The sequence below is a fragment of the Misgurnus anguillicaudatus genome, chromosome 7 (genome assembly GCF_027580225.2).
Source record: "Misgurnus anguillicaudatus chromosome 7, ASM2758022v2, whole genome shotgun sequence".
In the NCBI taxonomy this organism is placed as follows: domain Eukaryota; kingdom Metazoa; phylum Chordata; class Actinopteri; order Cypriniformes; family Cobitidae; genus Misgurnus; species Misgurnus anguillicaudatus.
Genome location: NC_073343.2, coordinates 13,741,096 through 13,764,737, shown reverse-complemented (window position 1 = coordinate 13,764,737; position 23,642 = coordinate 13,741,096). Strand labels below are relative to the sequence as shown.

Sequence of the window (23,642 nt, the reverse complement as noted above, 5' to 3'; positions counted from 1 at the left end):
CCCCAGGGGTACAGCTTACACCCCATTGTGATGTATGTTCTTACAGAGCCTGTCAGCCTCCTTAAATGTGGTAAGCCACAAGTTTCTACAAGTTTCTCACTCACAGCTATGACCCGTCAAAATTTGTCTCAATGTTAAGTCAATGGAAATTTTGGGGTGTTCGAGCCCCCCGTTTAGGAATTCGGAAGGTCCCATCAGTTAGAAGAGATATAGCACACTCCGTCAGACCAGTCTGAAGGTCCGTCGAAAATTTGGTGCATGTAGCTTGAAAGCTCTAGGACGAGTTACTGTTCGTAATTTTGGTCTCAGAAAAAGAATAATAATAATAATAACTAGATAGGTACATTTCCTGAAGAAAATGTGAGTGGTGCTTGCCGTGGCAAAATTCTGGGGAACATATATGATTATACTCCAAGCCAAAAGTAAAATGGTCCAACCCCTGTGTCTCTACGATGTTCTGATGCGGAGATATAAGGTTTTGTTTCCTCTGTTGCTAGGGTACTGTATTTGGTTGCTAGGGGGGAAATTGGCATCCACTAGTGATTACTCTCCGAGTCACAAGTTAAACGGTCCAACCCCCGTGTCTCTACAATGTTCTGATGCGGAGATATTAGGCTTTGTTTACTCTGTTGCTAGGGTACTGTATTTGGTTGCTAGGGAAAAAATTGGCATCCCATAATGATTACACTCTGAGTCACGAGTCAAACGGTCCAACACCCGTGTCTCTACAATGTTCTGATGCGGAGATATAAGGCTTTGTTTACTCTGTTGCTAGGGTACTGTATTTGGTTGCTAGGGAAAAAATTGGCATCCCATAATGATTACACTCTGAGTCACGAGTCAAACGGTCCAACCCCCGTGTCTCTACGATGTTCTGATGCCGAGATATAAGGCTTTGTTTACTCTGTTGCTAGGGTACTGTATTTGGTTGCTAGGGAAAAAAATGGCATCCCATAATGATTACACTCCGAGTCACGAGTCAAACGGTCCAACCCCCGTGTCTCTACGATGTTCTGATGCAGAGATATAAGGCTTTGTTTACTCTGTTGCTAGGGTACTGTATTTGGTTGCTAGGGAAAAAATTGGCATCCCATAATGATTACAGTCCGAGTCACGAGTCAAACGGTCCAACCCCCGTGTCTCTACGATGTTCTGATGCGGAGATATAACTGTTTGAATTTTATGTTGCTAGGGTGCTCAAAAATGGTTGCTAGGGGCGTGGCTTAATACCTATGTAAGGATCATGAGAGACTGATTGGATGCCTGAGTAAAATGAGCCCACCCCCATGTCTCTATGACACTGTGGTGCAAAGATATCCATCTGGGCATTTTATAATGGCAGTCTATGGGAGATGTTGCTAGGGTGCCCAAAATTGTTGCTAGGGGCGTGGCTTAATAGCTCTGGGATGATCCTGAGGGACTGATTGGATGCCAGAGTGAAATGAGCCCACCCACTTATCTCTACAACACTGTAAAGCAAAGATATCCCATCTGGAACTGTTTTATTCCCTTATATGGGCATGTTTCCTGCCCCATTATAAGTCAATGGGAATTTTCGGGTGCCTCTTACACCCCAGGGGTACAACTTACACCCCAATGTCATGTATGTTCTTAAATAGCTTACCACCCTCTTCAAATTTAGTAACCCACATGTTTCTACAAAATCCTCACTCGTACCTATGACCCGTCAAAATTTTTGCAATGGTAAGTCTATGGGATTTTGCCCCATTGACTTTTCATTGGGCATTTTTGGGCACCTGTTACACCCCAGGGGTACAACTTACACCCCATTGTGATCCATGTTCTTACAGAGCCTACCACCCTCTTCAAATGTTGTAACCCACATGTTTCTACAAAATCCTCGAGCGGAGCTATGACTCGTCAAAGTTTGGCGCAATGTTAAGTCAATGGGATTTTTCGGGTGGTTTTTCGCCCCCCTTTCAGAAATCCTGCACCCGATCCCTTATAAAAGTCATAGCACACCTCTCCTCAATAATCCGGTCGATTTGAGCCCTCTTTCGTGGGACTACGTTAAACCGTGCGGGACGAGTTACGCGCCGAAAAAGTGTCCAGAAAAAGAAGAATAATTATAAATAACTAGATAGGTACATTTCCTGAAGAAAATGTGAGTGGTGCTTGCCGTGGCAAAATTCTGGGGACCATATATGATTATACTCCAAGCCAAAAGTAAAACGGTCCAACCCCCGTGTCTCTACGATGTTCTGATGCGGAGATATAAGGCTTTGTTTACTCTGTTGCTAGGGTACTGTATTTGGTTGCTAGGGAAAAAAATGGCATCCACTAGTGATTACATGCCGAGTCACGAGTCAAACTGTCCAACCCCCGTGTCTCCTCAATGTTCTGATGCGGAGATATAAGGCTTTGTTTACTCTGTTGCTAGGGTACTGTATTTGGTTGCTAGGGACAAAATTAGCATCCCATAATGATTACACTCCGAGTCACGAGTCAAACGGTCCAACCCCCGTGTCTCTACGATGTTCTGATGCGGAGATATAAGGCTTTGTTTACTCTGTTGCTATGGTACTGTATTTGGTTGCTAGGGAAAAAAATTGGCATCCCATAATGATTACACTCCGAGTCACGAGTCAAACGGTCCAACACCCGTGTCTCTACGATGTTCTGATGCGGAGATATAAGGCTTTGTTTACTCTGTTGCTAGGGTACTGTATTTGGTTGCTAGGGAAAAAATTGGCATTCCATAATGATTATACTCCGAGTCACGAGTCAAACGGTCCAACCTCCGTGTCTCTACGATGTTCTGATGCTGAGAGATAAGGCTTTGTTTACTCTGTTGCTAGGGTACTGTATTTGGTTGCTAGGGAAAAAATTGGCATCCCATAATGATTACACTCCGAGTCACGAGTCAAACGGTCCAACCCCCGTGTCTCTACGATGTTCTGATGCGGAGATATAAGGCTTTGTTTACTCTGTTGCTAGGGTACTGTATTTGGTTGCTAGGGAAAAAATTGGCATCCCATAATGATTACACTTCGAGTCACGAGTCAAACGGTCCAACCTCCGTGTCTCTACGATGTTCTGATGCGGAGATATAAGGCTTTGTTTACTCTGTTGCTAGGGTACTGTATTTGGTTGCTAGGGAAAAAATTGGCATTCCATAATGATTATACTCCGAGTCACGAGTCAAACGGTCCAACCTCCGTGTCTCTACGATGTTCTGATGCGGAGATATAAGGCTTTGTTTACTCTGTTGCTAGGGTACTGTATTTGGTTGCTAGGGAAAAATTTGACATCCCATAATGATTACACTCCGAGTCACGAGTCAAACGGTCCAACCCCCGTGTCTCTACGATGTTCTGATGCGGAGATATAAGGCTTTGTTTACTCTGTTGCTAGGGTACTGTATTTGGTTGCTAGGGAAAAAATTGGCATCCCATAATGATTACACTTCGAGTCACGAGTCAAACGGTCCAACCCCTGTGTCTCTAAGATGTTCTGATGCGGAGATATAAGGCTTTGTTTACTCTGTTGCTAGGGTACTGTATTTGGTTGCTAGGGAAAAAATTGGCATCCCATAATGATTACACTCTGAGTCACGAGTCAAACGGTCCAACTCCCGTGTCTCTACGATGTTCGGATGCCGAGATATAACTGTTTGAATTTTATGTTGCTAGGGTGCTCAAAAGTGGTTGCTAGGGGCGTGGCTTATACCTATGTAAGTATCCTGAGAGACTGATTGGATGCCTGAGTAAAATGAGTCCACCCCCATGTCTCTATGACACTGTGGTGCAAAGATATCCATCTGGGCATTTTATAATGGCAGTCTATGGGAGATGTTGCTAGGGTGGCCAAAATTGTTGCTAGGGGCGTGGCTTAATAGCTCTGGGATGATCCTGAGAGACTGATTGGATGCCCGAGTAAAATGAGCCCACCCACTTATCTCTACGACACTGTAAAGCAAAGATTTCCCATCTGGAACGGTTTTATTCCCTTATATGGGCGTGTTCCCTGCCCCATTATAAGTCAATGGGGCACTTTTGGGTGCCTCTTACACCCCAGGGGTACAACTTACACCCCAGTGTGATGTATGTTCTTACAGAGTCTACCACCCTCTTCAAATGTTGTAACCCACATGTTTCTACAAAATCCTCGAGCGGAGCTATGAGTTGTCAAAGTTGGGCCCAATGTTAAGTCAATGGGATTTTTTGGGTGGTTTTTCGCCCCCCTTTCGAAAATCCTGCACCCGATCGCTTATAAAAGTCATAGCACACCTCTCCTCAATAATCCGGTCAATTTGAGCCCTCTTTCATGGGACTACGGCAAACCGTGCGGGACGAGTTACGCGCCGAAATTTTGTCCAGAATATAAGAAAAATAATAATAATATCCCTGAGCAATAGTAATAGTGATGCCTTGCATAAATGCAAGCACCACTAATAAGTATGACGAATAATAATAGTGATGCTTTGCATAAATGCAAGCACCACTAATAATAAGTTTAATAGCAATAACAGTATGTTGGCTTTTTCAAAGCCAACATAATAAAATATAAGTTTAAAAGCAATAACAATATGTTGGCTTTTTCAAGCCAACATAACTAGATGAGGTTAAAGTTTGTGAACAAACTTTATGTTGGCTTGAGAAAGCCTAGTCTGAGAGTAATAGATAGAGCTGCAGTTGGGGCAGTTAAGTTAGTTGGGGCAGATGGGTTAGTTGGGGCAGAATTGGGCAGTTGGGGCAGAATGGGGCATTTGTGGCAAATGGGGCATTTAGGGTAGTTGGGGCATTTGGGGCAGAATTGGATAATTGGGGCAGATGGGGCATTTAGGGCAGATGGGGCATTTAGGGCAGTTGGGGCATTTAGGGCAGTTGGGGCATTTGAGGCATTTAGGGCAGTTGGGGCATTTAGGGCAGTTTGGGCATTTAGGGCAGTTTGGGCAGAATGGGGCAGATGAGGCATTTAGGGCAGATGGGGCATTTAGGGCAGTTGGGGCAGAATGGGGCAGTTGGGGCATTTGGGGCAGAATTCGGTAGTTGGAGCAGACGGGGCATTTGGGGCAGATGGGGCATTTAGGGCAGTTGGGGCATTTAGGGCAGTTTGGGCAGAATGGGGCAGATGAGGCATTTGGGGCAGTTGGGGCAGAATGGGGCAGTTTGGGCAGATGCGGCATTTGGGGCAGATGAGGCATTTGGAGCAGAATTGGCCAGTTAGTGCAAATAGGGCATTTGGGGCAAAATGGGGCGGTTGGGGCAGATGGGGCATTTAGGGCAGTTGGGACATTTATGTGTGTGTTTGTGTGAGTATGATTGGGTGTGTAATATTGTGTTTGTGTGTGTAATATTGTGTTTGTGTGTGTAATTTTGTGGTTGTGTGTCTGTGTGTGTGTAGTTGTGTGTGGTTGTGTGTGTGTGTGTGTGTGTGTGTGGTTGTGTGTGTGTGTGTTTGTGAGTCTGTGTTTTTGTGACAGTATGTTATATATAATTTTGTGTTTGTGTCTGTAATTGTGTGTCTGTGTGTAATTGTGTGTGGTTGTGTGTCTGTGTGTGGTTGTGTGTGTGTGCATGTCTGTGTTTTTGTGACAGTATGTTATATATAACTTTGTGTTTGTGTGTGTAGTTGTGTGTCTGTGTGTAGTTGTGTCTCTGTGTGTAGTTGTGTGTGGTTGTGTGTCTGTGTGTAGTTGTGTGTGGTTGTGTGTCTGTGTGTGATTGTGTGTGTGTGTGTGTGTGTGTGTGTGTGTGTGTGTGTGTGTGTGTGTGTGTGTGTGTGTGTGTGTTTTTGTGACAGTATGTTATATATAACTTTGTGTTTGTGTGTGTAATTGTGTGTCTGTGTGTAGTTGTGTGTCTGTGTGTAGTTGTGTGTAGTTGCGTGTCTGTGTGGTTGTGTGTCTGTGTGTGTGTGTATGTGTGTAGTTGTGTTTGTCTGTGCTATTGAGTGAGTTTTGTGAGACAGAGATAGACTGAGAGAGGTTGAGAGATGATGTAATGTATTTGTATGAATGAGAAGACAGTTAGAATTTGAAAATAAACACTCAGCCTAAACATTCTATGAATGTAAGTCTATGGGACTTTTTTGGGATGTTTGATCGGACGGTTTAGGAGAACCGTAAGTCTGATCCCTTAGAAAAGATATAGCACACCTCCTCAGATCAGACTGAAGGTCTGTGCAAAGTTTGGTGGCTGTAGCTTAAAAGCTCTAGGAGGAGTTAGAGTTAGAAATTTTGGTCTCAGAAGAAAAAGAATAATAATAATAATAATAAGTTTAAGTGCAACAACAGTATGTTGGCTTTCTCAAGCCAACATAACTAGATAGGTACATTTCCTGAAGAAAATGTGAAGTGGTGCTTGCCGTGGCAAATTTCTGGGGACAGTATATGATTATACTTCCAGTCACGAGTAAAACGATCCAACCCCAATGTCTCTACGATGTTCTGATGCGGAGATATAAGGCTTTGTTTACTCTGTTGCTAGGGTACAGTATTTGGTTGCTAGGGAAAAAATTGGCATCCCATAATGATCACACTCTGAGTCACGAGTCAAACGGTCCAACCCCCGTGTCTCTACGATGTTCTGATACGGAGATATAAGGCTTTGTTTACTCTGTTGCTAGGGTACTGTATTTGGTTGCTAGGGAAAAAATTGGCATCCCATAATGATTACACTCCGAGTCACGAGTCAAACGGTCCAACCCCCGTGTCTCTACGATGTTCTGATGCGGAGATATAAGGCTTTGTTTACTCTGTTGCTAGGGTACTGTATTTGGTTGCTAGGGAAAAAATTGGCATCCCATAATGATTACACGCCGAGTCACGAGTCAAACGGTCCAACCCCTGTGTCTCTACAATGTTCTGATGCCGAGATATAAGGCTTTGTTTACTCTGTTGCTAGGGTACTGTATTTGGTTGCTAGGGAAAAAATTGGTATCCCATAATGATTACACGCCGAGTCATTAGTCATACGGTCCAACCCCCGTGTCTCTACGACGTTCTGATGCGGAGATATAAGGCTTTGTTTACTCTGTTGCTAGGGTACTGTATTTGGTTGCTAGGGAAAAAATTGGCATCCCATAATGATTACACTCCGAGTCATTAGTCATACGGTCCAACCCCCGTGTCTCTACGACGTTCTGATGCGGAGATATAAGGCTTTGTTTACTCTGTTGCTAGGGTACTGTATTTGGTTGCTAGGGAAAAAATTGGCATCCCATAATGATTACACTCCGAGTCATTAGTCATACGGCCCAACCCCTGTGTCTCTACGACGTTCTGAAGCGGAGATATAAGGCTTTGTTTACTCTGTTGCTAGGGTACTGTATTTGGTTGCTAGGGAAAAAATTGGCATCCCATAATGATTACACTCTGAGTCACGAGTCAAACGGTCCAACCCCCGTGTCTCTACGATGTTCTGATGCGGAGATATAAGGCTTTGTTTACTCTGTTGCTAGGGTAGTGTATTTGGTTGCTAGGGAAAAAATTGGCATCACATAATGATTACACTCTGAGTCACGAGTCAAACGGTCCAACCCCTGTGTCTCTACGATGTTCTGATGCGGAGATATAACTGTTTAAATTTTATGTTGCTAGGGTGCTCAAAAATGGTTGCTAGGGGCGTGGCTTAATACCTATGTAAGGATCATGAGAGGCTGATTGGATGCCTGAGTAAAATGAGCCCACCCCCATGTCTCTATGACACTGTGGTGCAAAGATATCCATCTGGGCATTTTATAATGGCAGTCTATAGGAGATGTTGCTAGGGTGCCCAAAATTGTTGCTAGGGGCGTGGCTTAATAGCTCTGGGATGATCCTGAGGGACTGATTGGATGCCCGAGTAAAAAGAGCCCACCCACTTATCTCTACGACACTGTAAAGCAAAGATATCCCATCTGGAACTGTTTTATTCCCTTATATGGGCATGTTTCCTGCCCCATTATAAGTCAATGGGAATTTTCGGGTGCCTCTTACACCCCAGGGGTACAACTTACACCCCAATGTCATGTATGTTCTTACATAGCTTACCACCCTCTTCAAATTTAGTAACCCACATGTTTCTACAAAATCCTCACTCGTACCTATGACCCGTCAAAATTTTTGCAATGGTAAGTCTATGGGATTTTGCCCCATTGACTTTTCATTGGGCATTTTTGGGCACCTCTTACACCCCAGGGGTACAACTTACACCCCATTGTGATCCATGTTCTTACAGAGCCTACCACCCTCTTCAAATGTTGTAACCCACATGTTTCTACAAAATCCTCGAGCGGAGCTATGACTCGTCAAAGTTTGGCGCAATGTTAAGTCAATGGGATTTTTCGGGTGGTTTTTCGCCCCCCTTTCAGAAATCCTGCACCCGATCCCTTATAAAAGTCATAGCACACCTCTCCTCAATAATCCGGTCGATTTGAGCCCTCTTTCATGGGACTACGTTAAACCGTGCGGGACGAGTTACGCGCCGAAAAAGTGTCCAGAAAAAGAAGAATAATTATAAATAATAAGTATGACGAATAATAATAGTGATGCTTTGCATAAATGCAAGCACCACTAACTAGATAGGTACATTTCCTGAAGAAAATGTGAGTGGTGCTTGCCGTGGCAAAATTCTGGGGACCATATATGATTATACTCCAAGCCAAAAGTAAAACGGTCCAACCCCCGTGTCTCTACGATGTTCTGATGCGGAGATATAAGGCTGTGTTTTTCCGGTTGCTAGGGTACTGTATTTGGTTGCTAGGGAAAAAATTGCCATCCACTAGGGATTACCCTCCGAGTCACGAGTCAAACGGTCCAACCCCCATGTCTCTACGATGTTCTGATGCGGAGATATAAGGCTGTGTTTTTCTGGTTGCTAGGGTACTGTATTTGGTTGCTAGGGAAAAAATTGCCATCCACTAGTGATTACCCGCCAAGTCACGAGTCAAACGGTCCAACCCCCATGTCTCTACGATGTTCTGATGTGGAGATAAAAGGCTTTGTTTACTCTGTTGCTAGGGTACTGTATTTGGTTGCTAGGGAAAAATTTGGCATCCCATAATGATTACACGCCGAGTCACGAGTCATACGGTCCAACCCCCGTGTCTCTACGATGTTCTGATGCGGAGATATAAGGCTTTGTTTACTCTGTTGCTAGGGTACTGTATTTGGTTGCTAGGGAAAAATTTGGCATCCCATAATGATTACACGCCGAGTCACGAGTCATACGGTCCAACCCCCGTGTCTCTACGATGTTCTGATGCGGAGATATAAGGCTTTGTTTACTCTGTTGCTAGGGTACTGTATTTGGTTGCTAGGGAAAAAATTGACATCCCATAATGATTACCCGCCGAGTCACGAGTCAAACGGTCCAACCCCCGTGTCTCTACGATGTTCTGATGCGGAGATATAAGGCTTTGTTTACTCTGTTGCTAGGGTACTGTATTTGGTTGCTAGGGAAAAAATTGGCATCCCATAATGATTACACTCAGAGTCACGAGTCATACGGTCCAACCCCCGTGTCTCTACGATTTTCTGATGCGGAGATATAAGGCTTTGTTAACTCTGTTGCTAGGGTACTGTATTTGGTTGCTAGGGAAAAAATTGGCATCCCATAATGATTACACTCAGAGTCACGAGTCAAACGGTTCAACCCCCGTGTCTCTACGATGTTCAGATGCCGAGATATAACTGTTTGAATTTTATGTTGCTAAGGTGCTCAAAAGTGGTTGCTAGGGGCGTGGCTTAGTAAGTCTTTAAGGATCCAGAGAGACTGATTGGATGTCTGAGTAAAATGAGCCCACCCCCATGTCTCTATGACACTGTGGTGCAAAGATATCCATCTGGGCATTTTATAATGGCAGTCTATGGGAGATGTTGCTAGGGTGCCCAAAACGGTTGCTAGGGTAACCTTACACCCCATTGTGGGGGACGTCCTGACAGAGTCTAGCACCCTATTCAAATTTAGTAACCCACATGTTTCTATGAAATCCTCCCTTGGACCTATGACCCGTCAAAATTTTTGCAATGTTAAGTCTATGGGATTTTGCCCCATTGACTTTTCATTGGGGCACTTTTGGGCACCTCTTACACCCCAGGGGTACAACTTACACCCCATTGTGATCCATGTTCTTATAGAGCCTACCACCCTCTTCAAATGTTGTAACCCACGTGTTTCTACAAAATTCTCGAGCGGAGCTATGACTCGTCAAAGTTGGGCGCAATGTTAAGTCAATGGGATTTTTCGGGTGGTTTTTCGCCCCCCTTTCGGAAATCCTGCACCTCATCGCTTATAAAAGTCATAGCACACCTCTCCTCAATAAGCTGGTCGATTTGAGCCCTCTTTCATGGGTCTACGTCAAAGCATGCGGGACGAGTTACGCGCCGAAAAAAGTGTCCAGAAAAAGAAGAATAATAACTAGATAGGTACATTTCCTGAAGAAAATGTGAAGTGGTGCTTGCCGTGGCAAATTTCTGGGGACAGTATATGATTATACCTACAGTCACGAGTAAAACGATCCAAACCCCGTGTCTCTACGATGTTCTGATGCGGAGATATAAGGCTTTGTTTATTCGGTTGCTAGGGTACTGTATTTGGTTGCTAGGGAGATAATTGGCATCCACTTGTGATTACAATCCGAGTCACGAGTCAAACGGTCCGACCCCCGTGTCTCTACGATGTTCTGATGTGGAGATATAAGGCTTTGTTTATTGAAGGCAGCATGATTAGCATGAAGCTAGCATGATGTTAGCACAATTAACGTGAAGGTAGTATGATGTTAACATGATTAACATGAAGTTAGCATGATTAGCATGAAGGTAGCATAAAGCTAACATCATTAGCATGAAGCTAGCACAAAGCTAACATAATTAGCATGATTAGCACGATGTTAGCATGATTAACATGAAGTTAACATGAAGCTTGCATGAAGTTAGCATGATTAGCCTGAAGCTAGCATGAAGCTAACATGATTAGCATGAAGCTAGCATGATTAGCATGAAGCTAGCATGATGTTAGCAAGATTATCATGAAGCTACCATGATTAGCATGAAGCTAGCATGATGTTAGCATGATTAGCATGATGTTAGCATGAAGCTAGCATGAAGCTAACATGATGTTAGCATGATTAGCATGAAGCTACCATTATTAGCATGAAGCTAGCATGATGTTAGCATGATTAGCATGAAGCTAGCATAAAGCTAACATGATTAGCATGAAGTTAGCATGAAGTTAGCATGATTAGCATGAAGCTAGCATGAAGCTAGCATGATTAGCATGAAGCTAGCATGATTAGCATGAAGCTAGCATGATGTTAGCATGAAGCTAGCATGATGTTAGCATGAAGCTAGCATGTTGCTAACATGATAAGCATGAAGCTACCATGAAGCTAACATGATTAGCATGAAGCTAGCATGATTAGCATGAAGCTAGCATGATGTTAGCATGATTAGCATGAAGCTAGCATAAAGCTAACATGATTAGCATGAAGTTAGCATGAAGTTAGCATGATTAGCATGAAGCTAGCATGAAGCCAGCATGATTAGCATGAAGCTAGCATGATGTTAGCATGATTATCATGAAGCTACCATGATTAGCATGAAGCTAGCATGATGTTAGCATGAAGCTAGCATGATGTTAGCATGATTAGCATGATGCTAGCATGATTAGCATGAAGTTAGCATGATGTTAGCATGATTAGCATGAAGTTAGCATGATGTTAGAATGACTAGCATAAAGATAACATGATGTTAGCATGATTAGCATGAAGCTAGCATGATGTTAGCATGATTAGCAAGAAGTTAACATGAAGTTAGCATGAAGATAGCATGAAGCTAGCATGATTTAACGTGAAGTTAGCAAGATTTATTATGAAATTAGCATTAAGCTAGCATGAAACTAGCATGAAGCTAGTATGACTTAGCATTAAGCTAGCATGAAGCTAACATGACCCAAATACCCAACCCCCATGTCTCTATGATGTTCGGATCCAGAGATATAAGGCTTTGTTTATTATGTTGCTAGGGTGCTCATATTTGGTTGTTAGGGGCGTGACTTGGGAGTGGCCAATGATGTGGCCAGTGATTACACTCCGAGTCACAAGTAAAACGGTCCAACCCCTGTGTCTCTACGATGTTCTGATGCCAAGATATAACTGTTTCAATGTTATGTTGCTAGGGTGCTCAAAAGTGGTTGCTAGGGGCGTGGCTTAATACCTCAATAAGGATCCTGAGAGACTGATTGGATGTCTGGGTAAAATGAGCCCAGCCCCAAGTCTCTATGACACTGTGCTGCAAAGATATCCCTCCTGGCATTTTATAATGGCAGTCTATGGGAGATGTTGCTAGGGTGCCCAAAATTGTTGCTAGGGGCGTGGCTTAATAGCTCTGGCAGGATCCTGAGAGACTGATTGGATGCCTGAGTAAAATGAGCCCACCCACGTATCTCTACGACACTGTAAAGCAAAGATATCCCATCTGGAACTGTTTTATTCCCTTATATGGGCATGTTTCCTGCCCCATTATAAGTCAATGGGAATTTTCGGGTGCCTCTTATACCCCAGGGGTACAACTTACACCCCAATGTCATGTATGTTCTTACAGAGCCTACCACCCTCTTCAAATTTAGTAACCCACATGTTTCTAAGGAATCCTCACTCGTACCTATGACCCGTCAAAATTTTTGCAATGGTAAGTCTATGGGATTTTGCCCCATTGACTTTTCATTGGGCATTTTTGGGCACCTCTTACACCCCAGGGGTACAACTTACACCCCAATGTCATGTATGTTCTTACAGAGCCTACCACCCTCTTCAAATGTTGTAACCCACATGTTTCTATAAAATCCTCGAGCGGAGCTATGACTCGTCAAAGTTGGGCGCAATGTTAAGTCAATGGGATTTTTCGGGTGGTTTTTCGCCCCCCTTTCAGAAATCCTGCACCCGATCGCTTATAAAAGTCATAGCACACCTCTCCTCAATAATCCGGTCGATTTGAGCCCTCTTTCATGGGACTACGTTAAACCGTGCGGGACGAGTTACGCGCCGAAAAAGTGTCCAGAAAAAGAAGAATAATAATAATAAGTATGGGGAATAATAATAGTGATGCCTTGCATAAATGCAAGCACCACTAATAATTATAAATAATAATAATAAGTATGAGCAATAGTAATAGTGATGCCTTGCATAAATGCAAGCACCACTAATAATAACTAGATAGGTACATTTCCTGAAGAAAATGTGAAGTGGTGCTTGCCGTGGCAAATTTCGGGGGCGGTATATGTTTATACTCCATACCACAAGTAAAACAATCCAACCCCCGTGTCTCTACGATGTTCTGATGCGGAGTTATAAGGCTTTGTTTACTCTGTTGCTAGGGTACTGTATTTGGTTGCTAGGGAAAAATATGGCATCCACTAGTGATTACCCTCCGAGTCACGAGTCAAACGGTCCAACCCCCGTGTCTCTACGATGTTCTGATGCTGAGATATAAGGCTTTGTTTACTCTGTTGGTAGGGTACTGTATTTGGTTGCTAGGGAAAAAATTGGCATCCCATAATGATTACACTCCGAGTCACAAGTCAAACGGTCCAACCCCCGTGTCTCTACCATGTTCTGATGCGGAGATATAAAGCTTTGTTTACTCTGTTGCTAGGGTACTGTATTTGGTTGCTAGGGGAAAAATTGGCATCCACTAGTGATTACATGCCGAGTCATGAGTCAAACGGTCCAACCCCCGTGTCTCTACGATGTTCTGATGCGGAGATATAAGGCTTTGTTTACTCTGTTGCTAGGGTACTGTATTTGGTTGCTAGGGAGAAAATTGTCATCCACTAGTGATTACACTCTGAGTCACGAGTCAAACGGTCCAACCCCCGTGTCTCTACGATGTTCTGATGCGGTGATATAAGGCTTTGTTTACTCTGTTGCTAGGGTACTGTATTTGGTTGCTAGGGAAAAAATTGGCATCCACTAGTGATTACATGCCGAGTCACGAATCAAACGGTCCAACCCCCGTGTCTCTACGATGTTCTGATGCGGAGATATAAGGCTTTGTTTACTCTGTTGCTAGGGTACTGTATTTGGTTGCTAGGGAAAAAATTGGCATCCCATAATGATTACACTCTGAGTCACGAGTCAAACGGTCCAACCCCCGTGTCTCTACGATGTTCCGATTCGGAGATAAAAGGCTTTGTTTACTCTGTTGCTAGGGTACTGTATTTGGTTGCTAGGGAAAAATTTGGCATCCCATAATGATTACACGCCGAGTCACGAGTCATACGGTCCAACCCCCGTGTCTCTACGATGTTCTGATGCGGAGATATAAGGCTTTGTTTACTCTGTTGCTAGGGTACTGTATTTGGTTGCTAGGGAAAAATTTGGCATCCCATAATGATTACACGCCGAGTCACGAGTCATACGGTCCAACCCCCGTGTCTCTACGATGTTCTGATGCGGAGATATAAGGCTTTGTTTACTCTGTTGCTAGGGTACTGTATTTGGTTGCTAGGGAAAAAATTGACATCCCATAATGATTACCCGCCGAGTCACGAGTCAAACGGTCCAACCCCCGTGTCTCTACAATGTTCTGATGCGGAGATATAAGGCTTTGTTTACTCTGTTGCTAGGGTACTGTATTTGGTTGCTAGGGAAAAAATTGGCATCCCATAATGATTACACTCAGAGTCACGAGTCATACGGTCCAACCCCCGTGTCTCTACGATTTTCTGATGCGGAGATATAAGGCTTTGTTTACTCTGTTGCTAGGGTACTGTATTTGGTTGCTAGGGAAAAAATTGGCATCCCATAATGATTACACTCAGAGTCACGAGTCAAACGGTTCAACCCCCGTGTCTCTACGATGTTCAGATGCCGAGATATAACTGTTTGAATTTTATGTTGCTAAGGTGCTCAAAAGTGGTTGCTAGGGGCGTGGCTTAGTAAGTCTTTAAGGATCCAGAGAGACTGATTGGATGTCTGAGTAAAATGAGCCCACCCCCATGTCTCTATGACACTGTGGTGCAAAGATATCCATCTGGGCATTTTATAATGGCAGTCTATGGGAGATGTTGCTAGGGTGCCCAAAACGGTTGCTAGGGTAACCTTACACCCCATTGTGGGGGACGTCCTGACAGAGTCTAGCACCCTATTCAAATTTAGTAACCCACATGTTTCTATGAAATCCTCCCTTGGACCTATGACCCGTCAAAATTTTTGCAATGTTAAGTCTATGGGATTCTGCCCCATTGACTTTTCATTGGGGCACTTTTGGGCACCTCTTACACCCCAGGGGTACAACTTACACCCCATTGTGATCCATGTTCTTATAGAGCCTACCACCCTCTTCAAATGTTGTAACCCACGTGTTTCTACAAAATTCTCGAGCGGAGCTATGACCTGTCAAAGTTGGGCGCAATGTTAAGTCAATGGGATTTTTCGGGTGGTTTTTCGCCCCCCTTTCGGAAATCCTGCACCCCATCGCTTATAAAAGTCATAGCACACCTCTCCTCAATAAGCTGGTCGATTTGAGCCCTCTTTCATGGGTCTACGTCAAAGCATGCGGGACGAGTTACGCGCCGAAAAAAGTGTCCAGAAAAAGAAGAATAATAACTAGATACTAGATACAGGGCTCGACATTAAGGCTTGTCCGCTTGTCCGGGACAAGTGGATTTTTTGAAGGACAAGTGTAAGAGAAAATTAGTTGTCCGACCGGACAAGTTAAATTTCAAACAAAATAAAATTGCATGTTACTTAACATTATGTGCCGTTAACGACAGAGCAGAACGCGCAGCGCAAACACCGAGCGGAATATTCAACAGAGAGCGCAGCGCCCTGACTTACACACACACACACACACACACACCTCATAGTTGTTACTAAACAAGCTGCACGCGCCGAACACAGAGGGCGGGACGGCATATTTTCTGCGAGGCAAAAAGACTGGAGTGGAGAGCGATGTTTCTTCAGGCTCCGCAACCCGGCCAAGTGCCAGGAAAAGCCCCGAAAACATGTCAACTTACACAAAAAGCACCATATGAATTAAAGCGGGAGCGAAAATTTTTAACCAGATGGAAAGATGAATTCGACTGGGTTATTTATGAAGACGGAGAAATGTTCTGTGGCGTCTGTCGGCGGCAACCCAACCTGGCTGACAAGTAAGTGATGTTAGCTAATTAGCATCGACAGCCGTGTATTGTAAACAAGCATTAACAGCATTCGTATTGGTTAAATGCAGTTAAATATTAGCTAATGTTCAGATGTAAAGTAGCTAACTTACACGTTTTAAAGTATCCCTTGGTAAATCAGCCTCTGCTGGGTAGAAAGTGGCAAAATCCATTGTCCGTTGTTGTCCAAAATTATTTTAGATATAGTAGTTATACAGTAAGTATAGGTATAGCTTGCAAATACTGAGGGAACCTACCGAATTTGAGTTAGCCAATGTCGTTAGCAATGCAAGCTAACGTTAGTTTGTTAACTGTAACGTTATATAAATTTTCACTGCGTCTTGCAGTTTGGAAATTATTATAAAATTATTAATAATAATTAGTTAATTTTTTACTGAAATTATTATGAAAGGTTATGTTCTACTAGCCATTTGCCTACTTTAGCAAGTCCCTTTATTTCCAAGCCCTGATAATGTATGTAACTAAGATGACGAAGTAAATAATTCCTCTTAAGTAATGAAATCCCTGTTTAAGTGTTGAGCATTAAATTAACTGCATGGTCTGAATGTTACCAAGGGATCTTGGGACGAAGCTGCAAAACAGTACATAATAGAAAGTGTTTAATTCTGCAGAAATTGTGTAAATGTTTAACAAATAAAATTTTTTAATAACACCTAAATTGTTACCTATATTATTTTTTTTATAATATTTCAGCTCATCTTCATTGGTCAAAGGGACAAGTGCCTTTAGACATGACACACTGCTGTCCCACGGGCTCAGCAAACGTCACCAGCACTGTGCTGTTGCAGAAAAGGCAAAATGTCCTAATGCAGAAGTGCCAACTATAGTCCAAAGTGTACAAAAAATGGACCCAGCCTTTTTTAATAAAATGAAAAACGTTATGCACACAGCCTATTACGTTGCAAAGCAGGAGCAACCCTTCACTCAATTTCCTGAACTTTTTGGGCTCATCAACAGGACTGGTGGGACACTCCCAGACAGCTACAATTCAGACAAAGCATGTGCTCGGTATGTCACACACAGACAAAATAAACACATAAAGTAGCCAAACAATGCTTTATTGTGTACAGTGCCCAAAGTGTTAACAGAATAATGTTGTTCTTTGCAGCTTCATTTGTAACATATATGATGTGGAGAGGGAAAAGCTCATGGAGAAGTTGAGAAAAGCCAAACATTTCTCCATCATGATTGATGGGGCAACTGATGGTGGCACCATTGAAAATGAAGCTGTCTATATCCGCTTCATGGCAGACGAGGGTCCAGTAAATGCTTTCCTCTCCATTCAAGCTGTTAAGCATGGAAATGCTTCTGGGATCCTTGATGCCATCTATGCAGGTAATGTGGAATGGTTGGATGGTAGATTTACAGTGTTTTCACATGAAATGTCATGATATTGAAATGCAGAAAACAATTGACAAGTGGGACTGATTTGGTTGGAACTACCTTAATCCAGAGGGGTTTGTTTTAGCAATGTAATATCTGTGTTTTCATGTCTACATTTAATGTGTGGTGCTCAACTGACTTTTCTTTTTGTGTTTTTTATTCAAAGCATTTGGAGAAGCTGGCATTGATGACTGGAAAGAACGGCTAGTGGGATTTGGCAGCGATGGAGCAGCAGTCAATGTCGGATGCAGAAATGGGGTGGCAGCGCAGCTTCTAAGGGACATTCCATACCTCATCTCCATACACTGTGTTGCTCATCGCCTGGAGCTGGGTGTGACTAAAGCAATTAAAGAAAATGCCAACATGGTACAGCTTCAGAATACACTAAAGAACCTATATCAGGGCTCGACATTAAGGCTTGTCCGCTTGTCCGGGACAAGTGGATTTTTTCTAGGACAAGTGTATGAGAAAATTAGTTGTCCGACTGGACAAGTTAAATTTCAAACAATGTTACTTAACGTTATGTGGCGTTAACGACAGAGCAGAACGCGCAGCGCAAACACCGAGCGGAATATTGAACAGAGAGCGCGCCGACACACACACTCGTTTACATGTTACTGTTATTGTTACTAAACATGCTGCACGCGCATTAACCTGAAGGACGAACACGGAGGGGCGGGAGTCGCGGGATGGCGTGGAGTGGAGAGTGATGTTTCTTCGGGCTCCGGCATGAATAATAACTGACAGGCACTTCAACTGCGTTTTCATCACTGTGTGTCAAAGCGATTTAAGTCCGTATTTTTCTCTTCTAAAGTTCGGTAAAAACACATAATGGGCTTAAAATCTTGTTTAAGAATCTGTTTTATAATGAGAATCTCTCTTTCAGCGCGCCTCTATGTGTGTGTGTGCGCTGCGCCTGCGCGACAGCTGATTTGAATCTGACAAGAGTTCGTCACTGTACATTAAAATCCCACACAAACATTACAGCGTAAATGCTAGGATTAAGATTGATTTTATATATAACAGATAATCAAGATACATTTACCCTAATAAGTTTTTTAAAACATGGTAATGTTTTAATTTTTTTTGGTTTAGTGTTTAATGTCAGACAATCATTGAAATGTGGGCAGCAGATATAGCATCCTTCTTCAGAAAGAGTAACAAGAAGCAGCCAAATGAATCTTAGTGAAATACATTTCAGTGGCCTACAAAATTCACATGATTTTCTTGTCTCTATAGTATTTTCAGCAATGGGAGATATAAATCCTGGTTTCAAAGTAAATTTCAAAAGTTTTATTTGATTAAATAGTTTAAAAAAAACATGAGGTTGAATTATGACTATAAATTGTATGTTAATCTCAATTCATTTTAATTAAAATTCAAGTATTGTAGCAATTATATGTTATACATTATTCTGATTAAGACACCTATAATACTTCAAAGTATTTTAAGGTTGGATGATAGAGATTTTATATGCCACCCCAGAGTAACTGCTGGCCCCTGCCTGGCCACCCCTATGGAAAATCCCTTGCTCCGCCACTGAATAGCAAAACACAAAAATACATAATATTATAAATCTTTACCCGGACAAGTGACTTTTGTGCATGGACAAGTGAAACACAAATTTACTTGTCCGAAGGACAAGTTGCTCAAAAAGTTAATGTCAAGCCCTGTAGATAGGTACATTTCCTGAAGAAAATGTGAAGTGGTGCTTGCCGTGGCAAAATTCTGGGGGCAATGTATGATTATACTCCGAGTCACGAGTCAAACGTCTCTACGATGTTCTGATGTGGATATATAAGGCTTTGTTTATTGAAGGTAGTATGATTAGCATGATGTTAGCATAATTAACGTGAAGGTAGTATGATGTTAACATGATTAGCATGAAGCTAGCATAAAGCGAACATCATTAGCATGAAGCTAACATGATGTTAATATGATTAGCATGAAGTTAGCATGATGTTAGCATGATTATCAGGAAGTTGGCATGATGATAGCATGATTAGCATGAAGTTAGCATGAAGTTAGCATGAAGCTAGCATGATGTTAACATGAGTAGCATGAAGCTAGCATGAAGCTAACATGATTAGCATGAAGTTAGCATGAAGCTAGCATTAAGCTAGCATGATTGGCATGAAGCTAGCATGATTAGCATGAAGCTAGCATGATTAGCATGATGTTAGCATGATTAGCATGATTAGCATGATGTTAGCATGATTAGCATGAAGTTAGCATGAAGCTAGCATGATGTTAACATGATTAGCATGAAGCTAGCATGAAGCTAACATGATTAGCATAAAGTTAGCATGATTAGCATGAAGCTAGCATGATGTTAACATGATGTTAGCATGATTAGCATGAAGTTAGCATGAAGCTAGCATGAGGCTAGCATGATTAGCATGAAGCTAGCATGAAGCTAACATGATTAGCATGAAGTTAGCATGATGTTAGCATGATTATCAGGAAGTTGGCATGATGTTAGCATGATTAGCATGAAGTTAGCATGAAGCTAGCATGATGTTAACATGATTAGCATGAAGCTAGCATGAAGCTAACATGATTACCATGAAGTTAGCATGAAGCTAGCATTAAGCTAGCATGATTAGCATGAAGCTAGCATGAAGCTAGCATGATTAGCATGAAGCTAGCATGATTAGCATGATGTTAGCATGATTAGCATGATGTTAGCATGATTAGCATGAAGTTAGCATGAAGCTAGCATGAAGCTAGCATGATTAGCATGAAGCTAGCATGAAGCTAACATGATTAGCATGAAGTTAGCATGATTAGCATGAAGCTAGCATGATGTTAGCATGATGTTAGCATGATTAACATGATGTTAACATGAAGCTAGCATGAAGCTAGCATGATTAGCATGAAGCTAGCATGAAGCTAACATGATTAGCATGAGGCTAGCATGATTAGCATCAAGCTAGCATGATATTAACATGATTAGCATGAAGTTAGCATGATGTTAGAATGATTAGCATAAAGATAGCATGATGTTAGCATGATTAGCATGAAGCTAGCATGATGTTAGCATGATTAGCAAGAAGTTAACATGAAGTTAGCATGAAGCTAGCATGATTTAACGTGAAGTTAGCAAGATTTATTATGAAATTAGCATTAAGCTAGCATGAAACTAGCATGAAGCTAGTATGACTTAGCATTAAGCTAGCATGAAGCTAACATGACCCAAAGACCCAACCCCCATGTCTCTATGATGTTCGGATCCAGAGATATAAGGCTTTGTTTATTATGTTGCTAGGGTGCTCTTATTTGGTTGTTAGGGGCGTGGCTTGGGAGTGGCCAATAATGTGGCCAGTTATTACACTCTGAGTCACAAGTAAAATGGTCCAACCCCCGTGTCTCTACGATGTTCTGATGCGAAGATATAAGGCTTTGTTTATTGGGTTGCTAGGGTGCTCATATTTGGTTGCTAGGGGCGTGGCTTGGGAGTGGCCAATGATGTGGCCAGTGATTACATTCCGAGTCACAAGTAAAACGGTCCAACCCCCGTGTCTCTACGATGTTCTGATGCCGAGATATAACTGTTTCAATGTTATGTTGCTAGGGTGCTCAAAAGTGGTTGCTAGGGGCGTGGCTTAATACCTCAATAAGGATCCTGAGAGACTGATTGGATGTCTGGGTAAAATGAGCCCACCCCCAAGGCTCTATGACACTGTGCTGCAAAGATATCCATCTGGACATTTTATAATGGCAGTCTATGGGAGATGTTGCTAGGGTGCCCAAAATTGTTGCTAGGGGCGTGGCTTAATAGCTCTGAGATGATCCTGAAAGACTGATTAGATGCCCGAGTGAAATGAGCCCACCCACTTGTCTCTAGGACATTGTACAGCAAAGATATCCCAGCTGGAACTTTTTTATTTCCTTATATGGGCATGTTTCCTGCCCCATTATAAGTCAATGGGGCACTTTTGGGTGCCTCTTACACCCCAGGGGTACAGCTTACACCCCAATGTGATGTATGTTCTTACAGAGCCTACCACCCTCTTCAAATAATGTAAACCACATGTTTCTACATAATCCCTGAGCGGAGCTATGACCCGTCAAAGTTTGGCGCAATGTTAAGTCAATGGGATTTTTCGGGTGGTTTTTCGCCCCCCTTTCGGAAATCCTGCACCCGATCGCTTATAAAAGTCATAGCACACCTCTCTTAAATAAACCGGTCAATTTGAGCCCTCTTTCGTGTGTCTACGACAAACCGCGCGGGACGAGTTACGCGCCGAAAAAACGTGCAGACATAAGAATAATAAGATACTAGATAGGTACATTTCCTGAAGAAAATGTGAAGTGGTGCTTGCCGTGGCAAAATTCTGGGGACCATATATGATTATACTCCAAGCCAAAAGTAAAACGATCCCGCCCCCATGTCATTTGCAAGGTTTAGACACACATGGAAACAATAAACTTTCTATAGTTGTTTTTTTTTCTGAATGATGCATATTTAAACGAATAGTATTAAAAATATTATAATTTATGGGTGATTTCTTCTGCTTTCTCAATAAGTGTCGCTTCTGACTGGATGGACCCACCATCAATCTGAGTGTAGTGTCGCCACTGGTGTGAAATAATTTTTGAGAATCATTTTAAAAAACCCCTAACCCTTAAGATTCTTACTGTCAATGATGGGAAAATAATCCACGCAGAGACATTGACTCGTCTGTCAATTCCTCTAGAATGCAACTTGAGAGTTTATATTTATTTCAGACAGAAATCTTTTTGATTTGTTTATTGCAAAATTGGGACAAATAATAGTCAGCCTTGTGGCATGAGAATTATAAATTCATGTAGCATTTTATTTTTAATAAAAACAGGGGACCCCACTAATTTATATTTACAGATGAAACAATGAATATCGCACATTTATGCCAAGAGATTGCCTATGAACTTATGTTTATAATTCATAACAATCTTTACTTTTCAGTGTTTTTATGGTAATATATTTTATACTGTTATAAGAGTTACTTTTATCTCCTTAATCTGAAATCAAATTAGCAGACTAATTTCAAAATAAGAGTCACGTTGTATTTCGGTCTTGTTTATAATAAACCCACCAAAAAAGATGCATTACCAACTTTCCACTTAACTCACCTCTCCACTGCACCTTTTTCAATAAAGGATAATTGCCTCCTAAACTGACTTTTTCCATATTTTAATCTTTAAATACATTTGCAAAAGTAACATAAAAAAAATAGATAAACGTGCAATGATGAAAAAATGAACAACTATTTTATTGTAAAATAGTGCAAATACTGACTATATTGTAAAGAAGATCACTTGAACAGTTGTACAAAATAAATGATTGGATTTACTTTTTAGGAAGTTCGATTTCGTCCCCGCCACTTTTTTTAAAACATCTCTTGGCCCGAATGAATATATTAGAAAAGCCAGCCTATCTCCAGTTGGTCATCCGGTGCAGGAATGTGTTTCTGAAATCATGCAGGGTCTTCCTTTCTTGAAGTTTCTGCTCCGAAAAGGAGAGCGCAGCTCGTGGTTGCTGAGCAATAACACACGCCACTTGAGCACTCTCATTTGTTTCGGTGAAATCACAACATAAAATGCCCACAAACATGTTCCTACTGTTGATATACAATCACCAACTTACTATAAACAACTATAAACTAAAACATACTATACACTGGCCACTTCGAATGAACCTCTTGCATGCTACCCACAGCCCATACGGGAATGCAGGTTTTTGAGGCAAATTTTTGTATTAACTGCCGTAAAGAGTCGTGAGCTAAATAAACATACTACAGTAGATCTGATGCTTTTAACAGCAGTTCTTTGTCAATAAATTAAACTCATGTACTAATTGTTTTTGCAATCATTAGTTCCTGCCATTAAAATTTATGAAAAATATGCAAATACAAATACATATATGTGAGGGTAAGTTAACCTTGCTTTCTGGAGTACCCGCTGGAACTTCTGTGAAGTTCACAAGAACACATTTTTAATGTGCCATTGAAGAGGTTTCAATAAAGACAAAAACACTTGATGTGCCAATTCAACAAATTTATTAAAAGATTTAGAAAACGCCTGTTGTGCCAAATCCCACCCATATGCACAGCTAGATCCTAAAATGTTGTAATAGCTCACATTTAAATA

At 42.0% G+C, this 23,642-nt stretch overlaps 1 protein-coding gene across 1 annotated transcript; it reads left to right on the top strand.

The window, feature by feature from the left end:
* The first annotated feature begins 15,674 nt into the window (after positions 1 to 15,674).
* LOC129417671 (zinc finger protein 862-like) lies at positions 15,675 to 21,056 on the top strand. The gene is made up of 4 exons (XM_055172493.2): positions 15,675 to 16,097; positions 16,821 to 17,135; positions 17,236 to 17,462; positions 17,677 to 21,056. The coding sequence occupies exons 1-4, from the start codon at positions 15,898 to 15,900 to the stop codon at positions 18,042 to 18,044; spliced, it is 1,110 nt and encodes a 369-aa protein (XP_055028468.1). The 5' UTR covers positions 15,675 to 15,897; the 3' UTR covers positions 18,045 to 21,056.
* Positions 21,057 to 23,642: the final 2,586 nt, after the last annotated feature.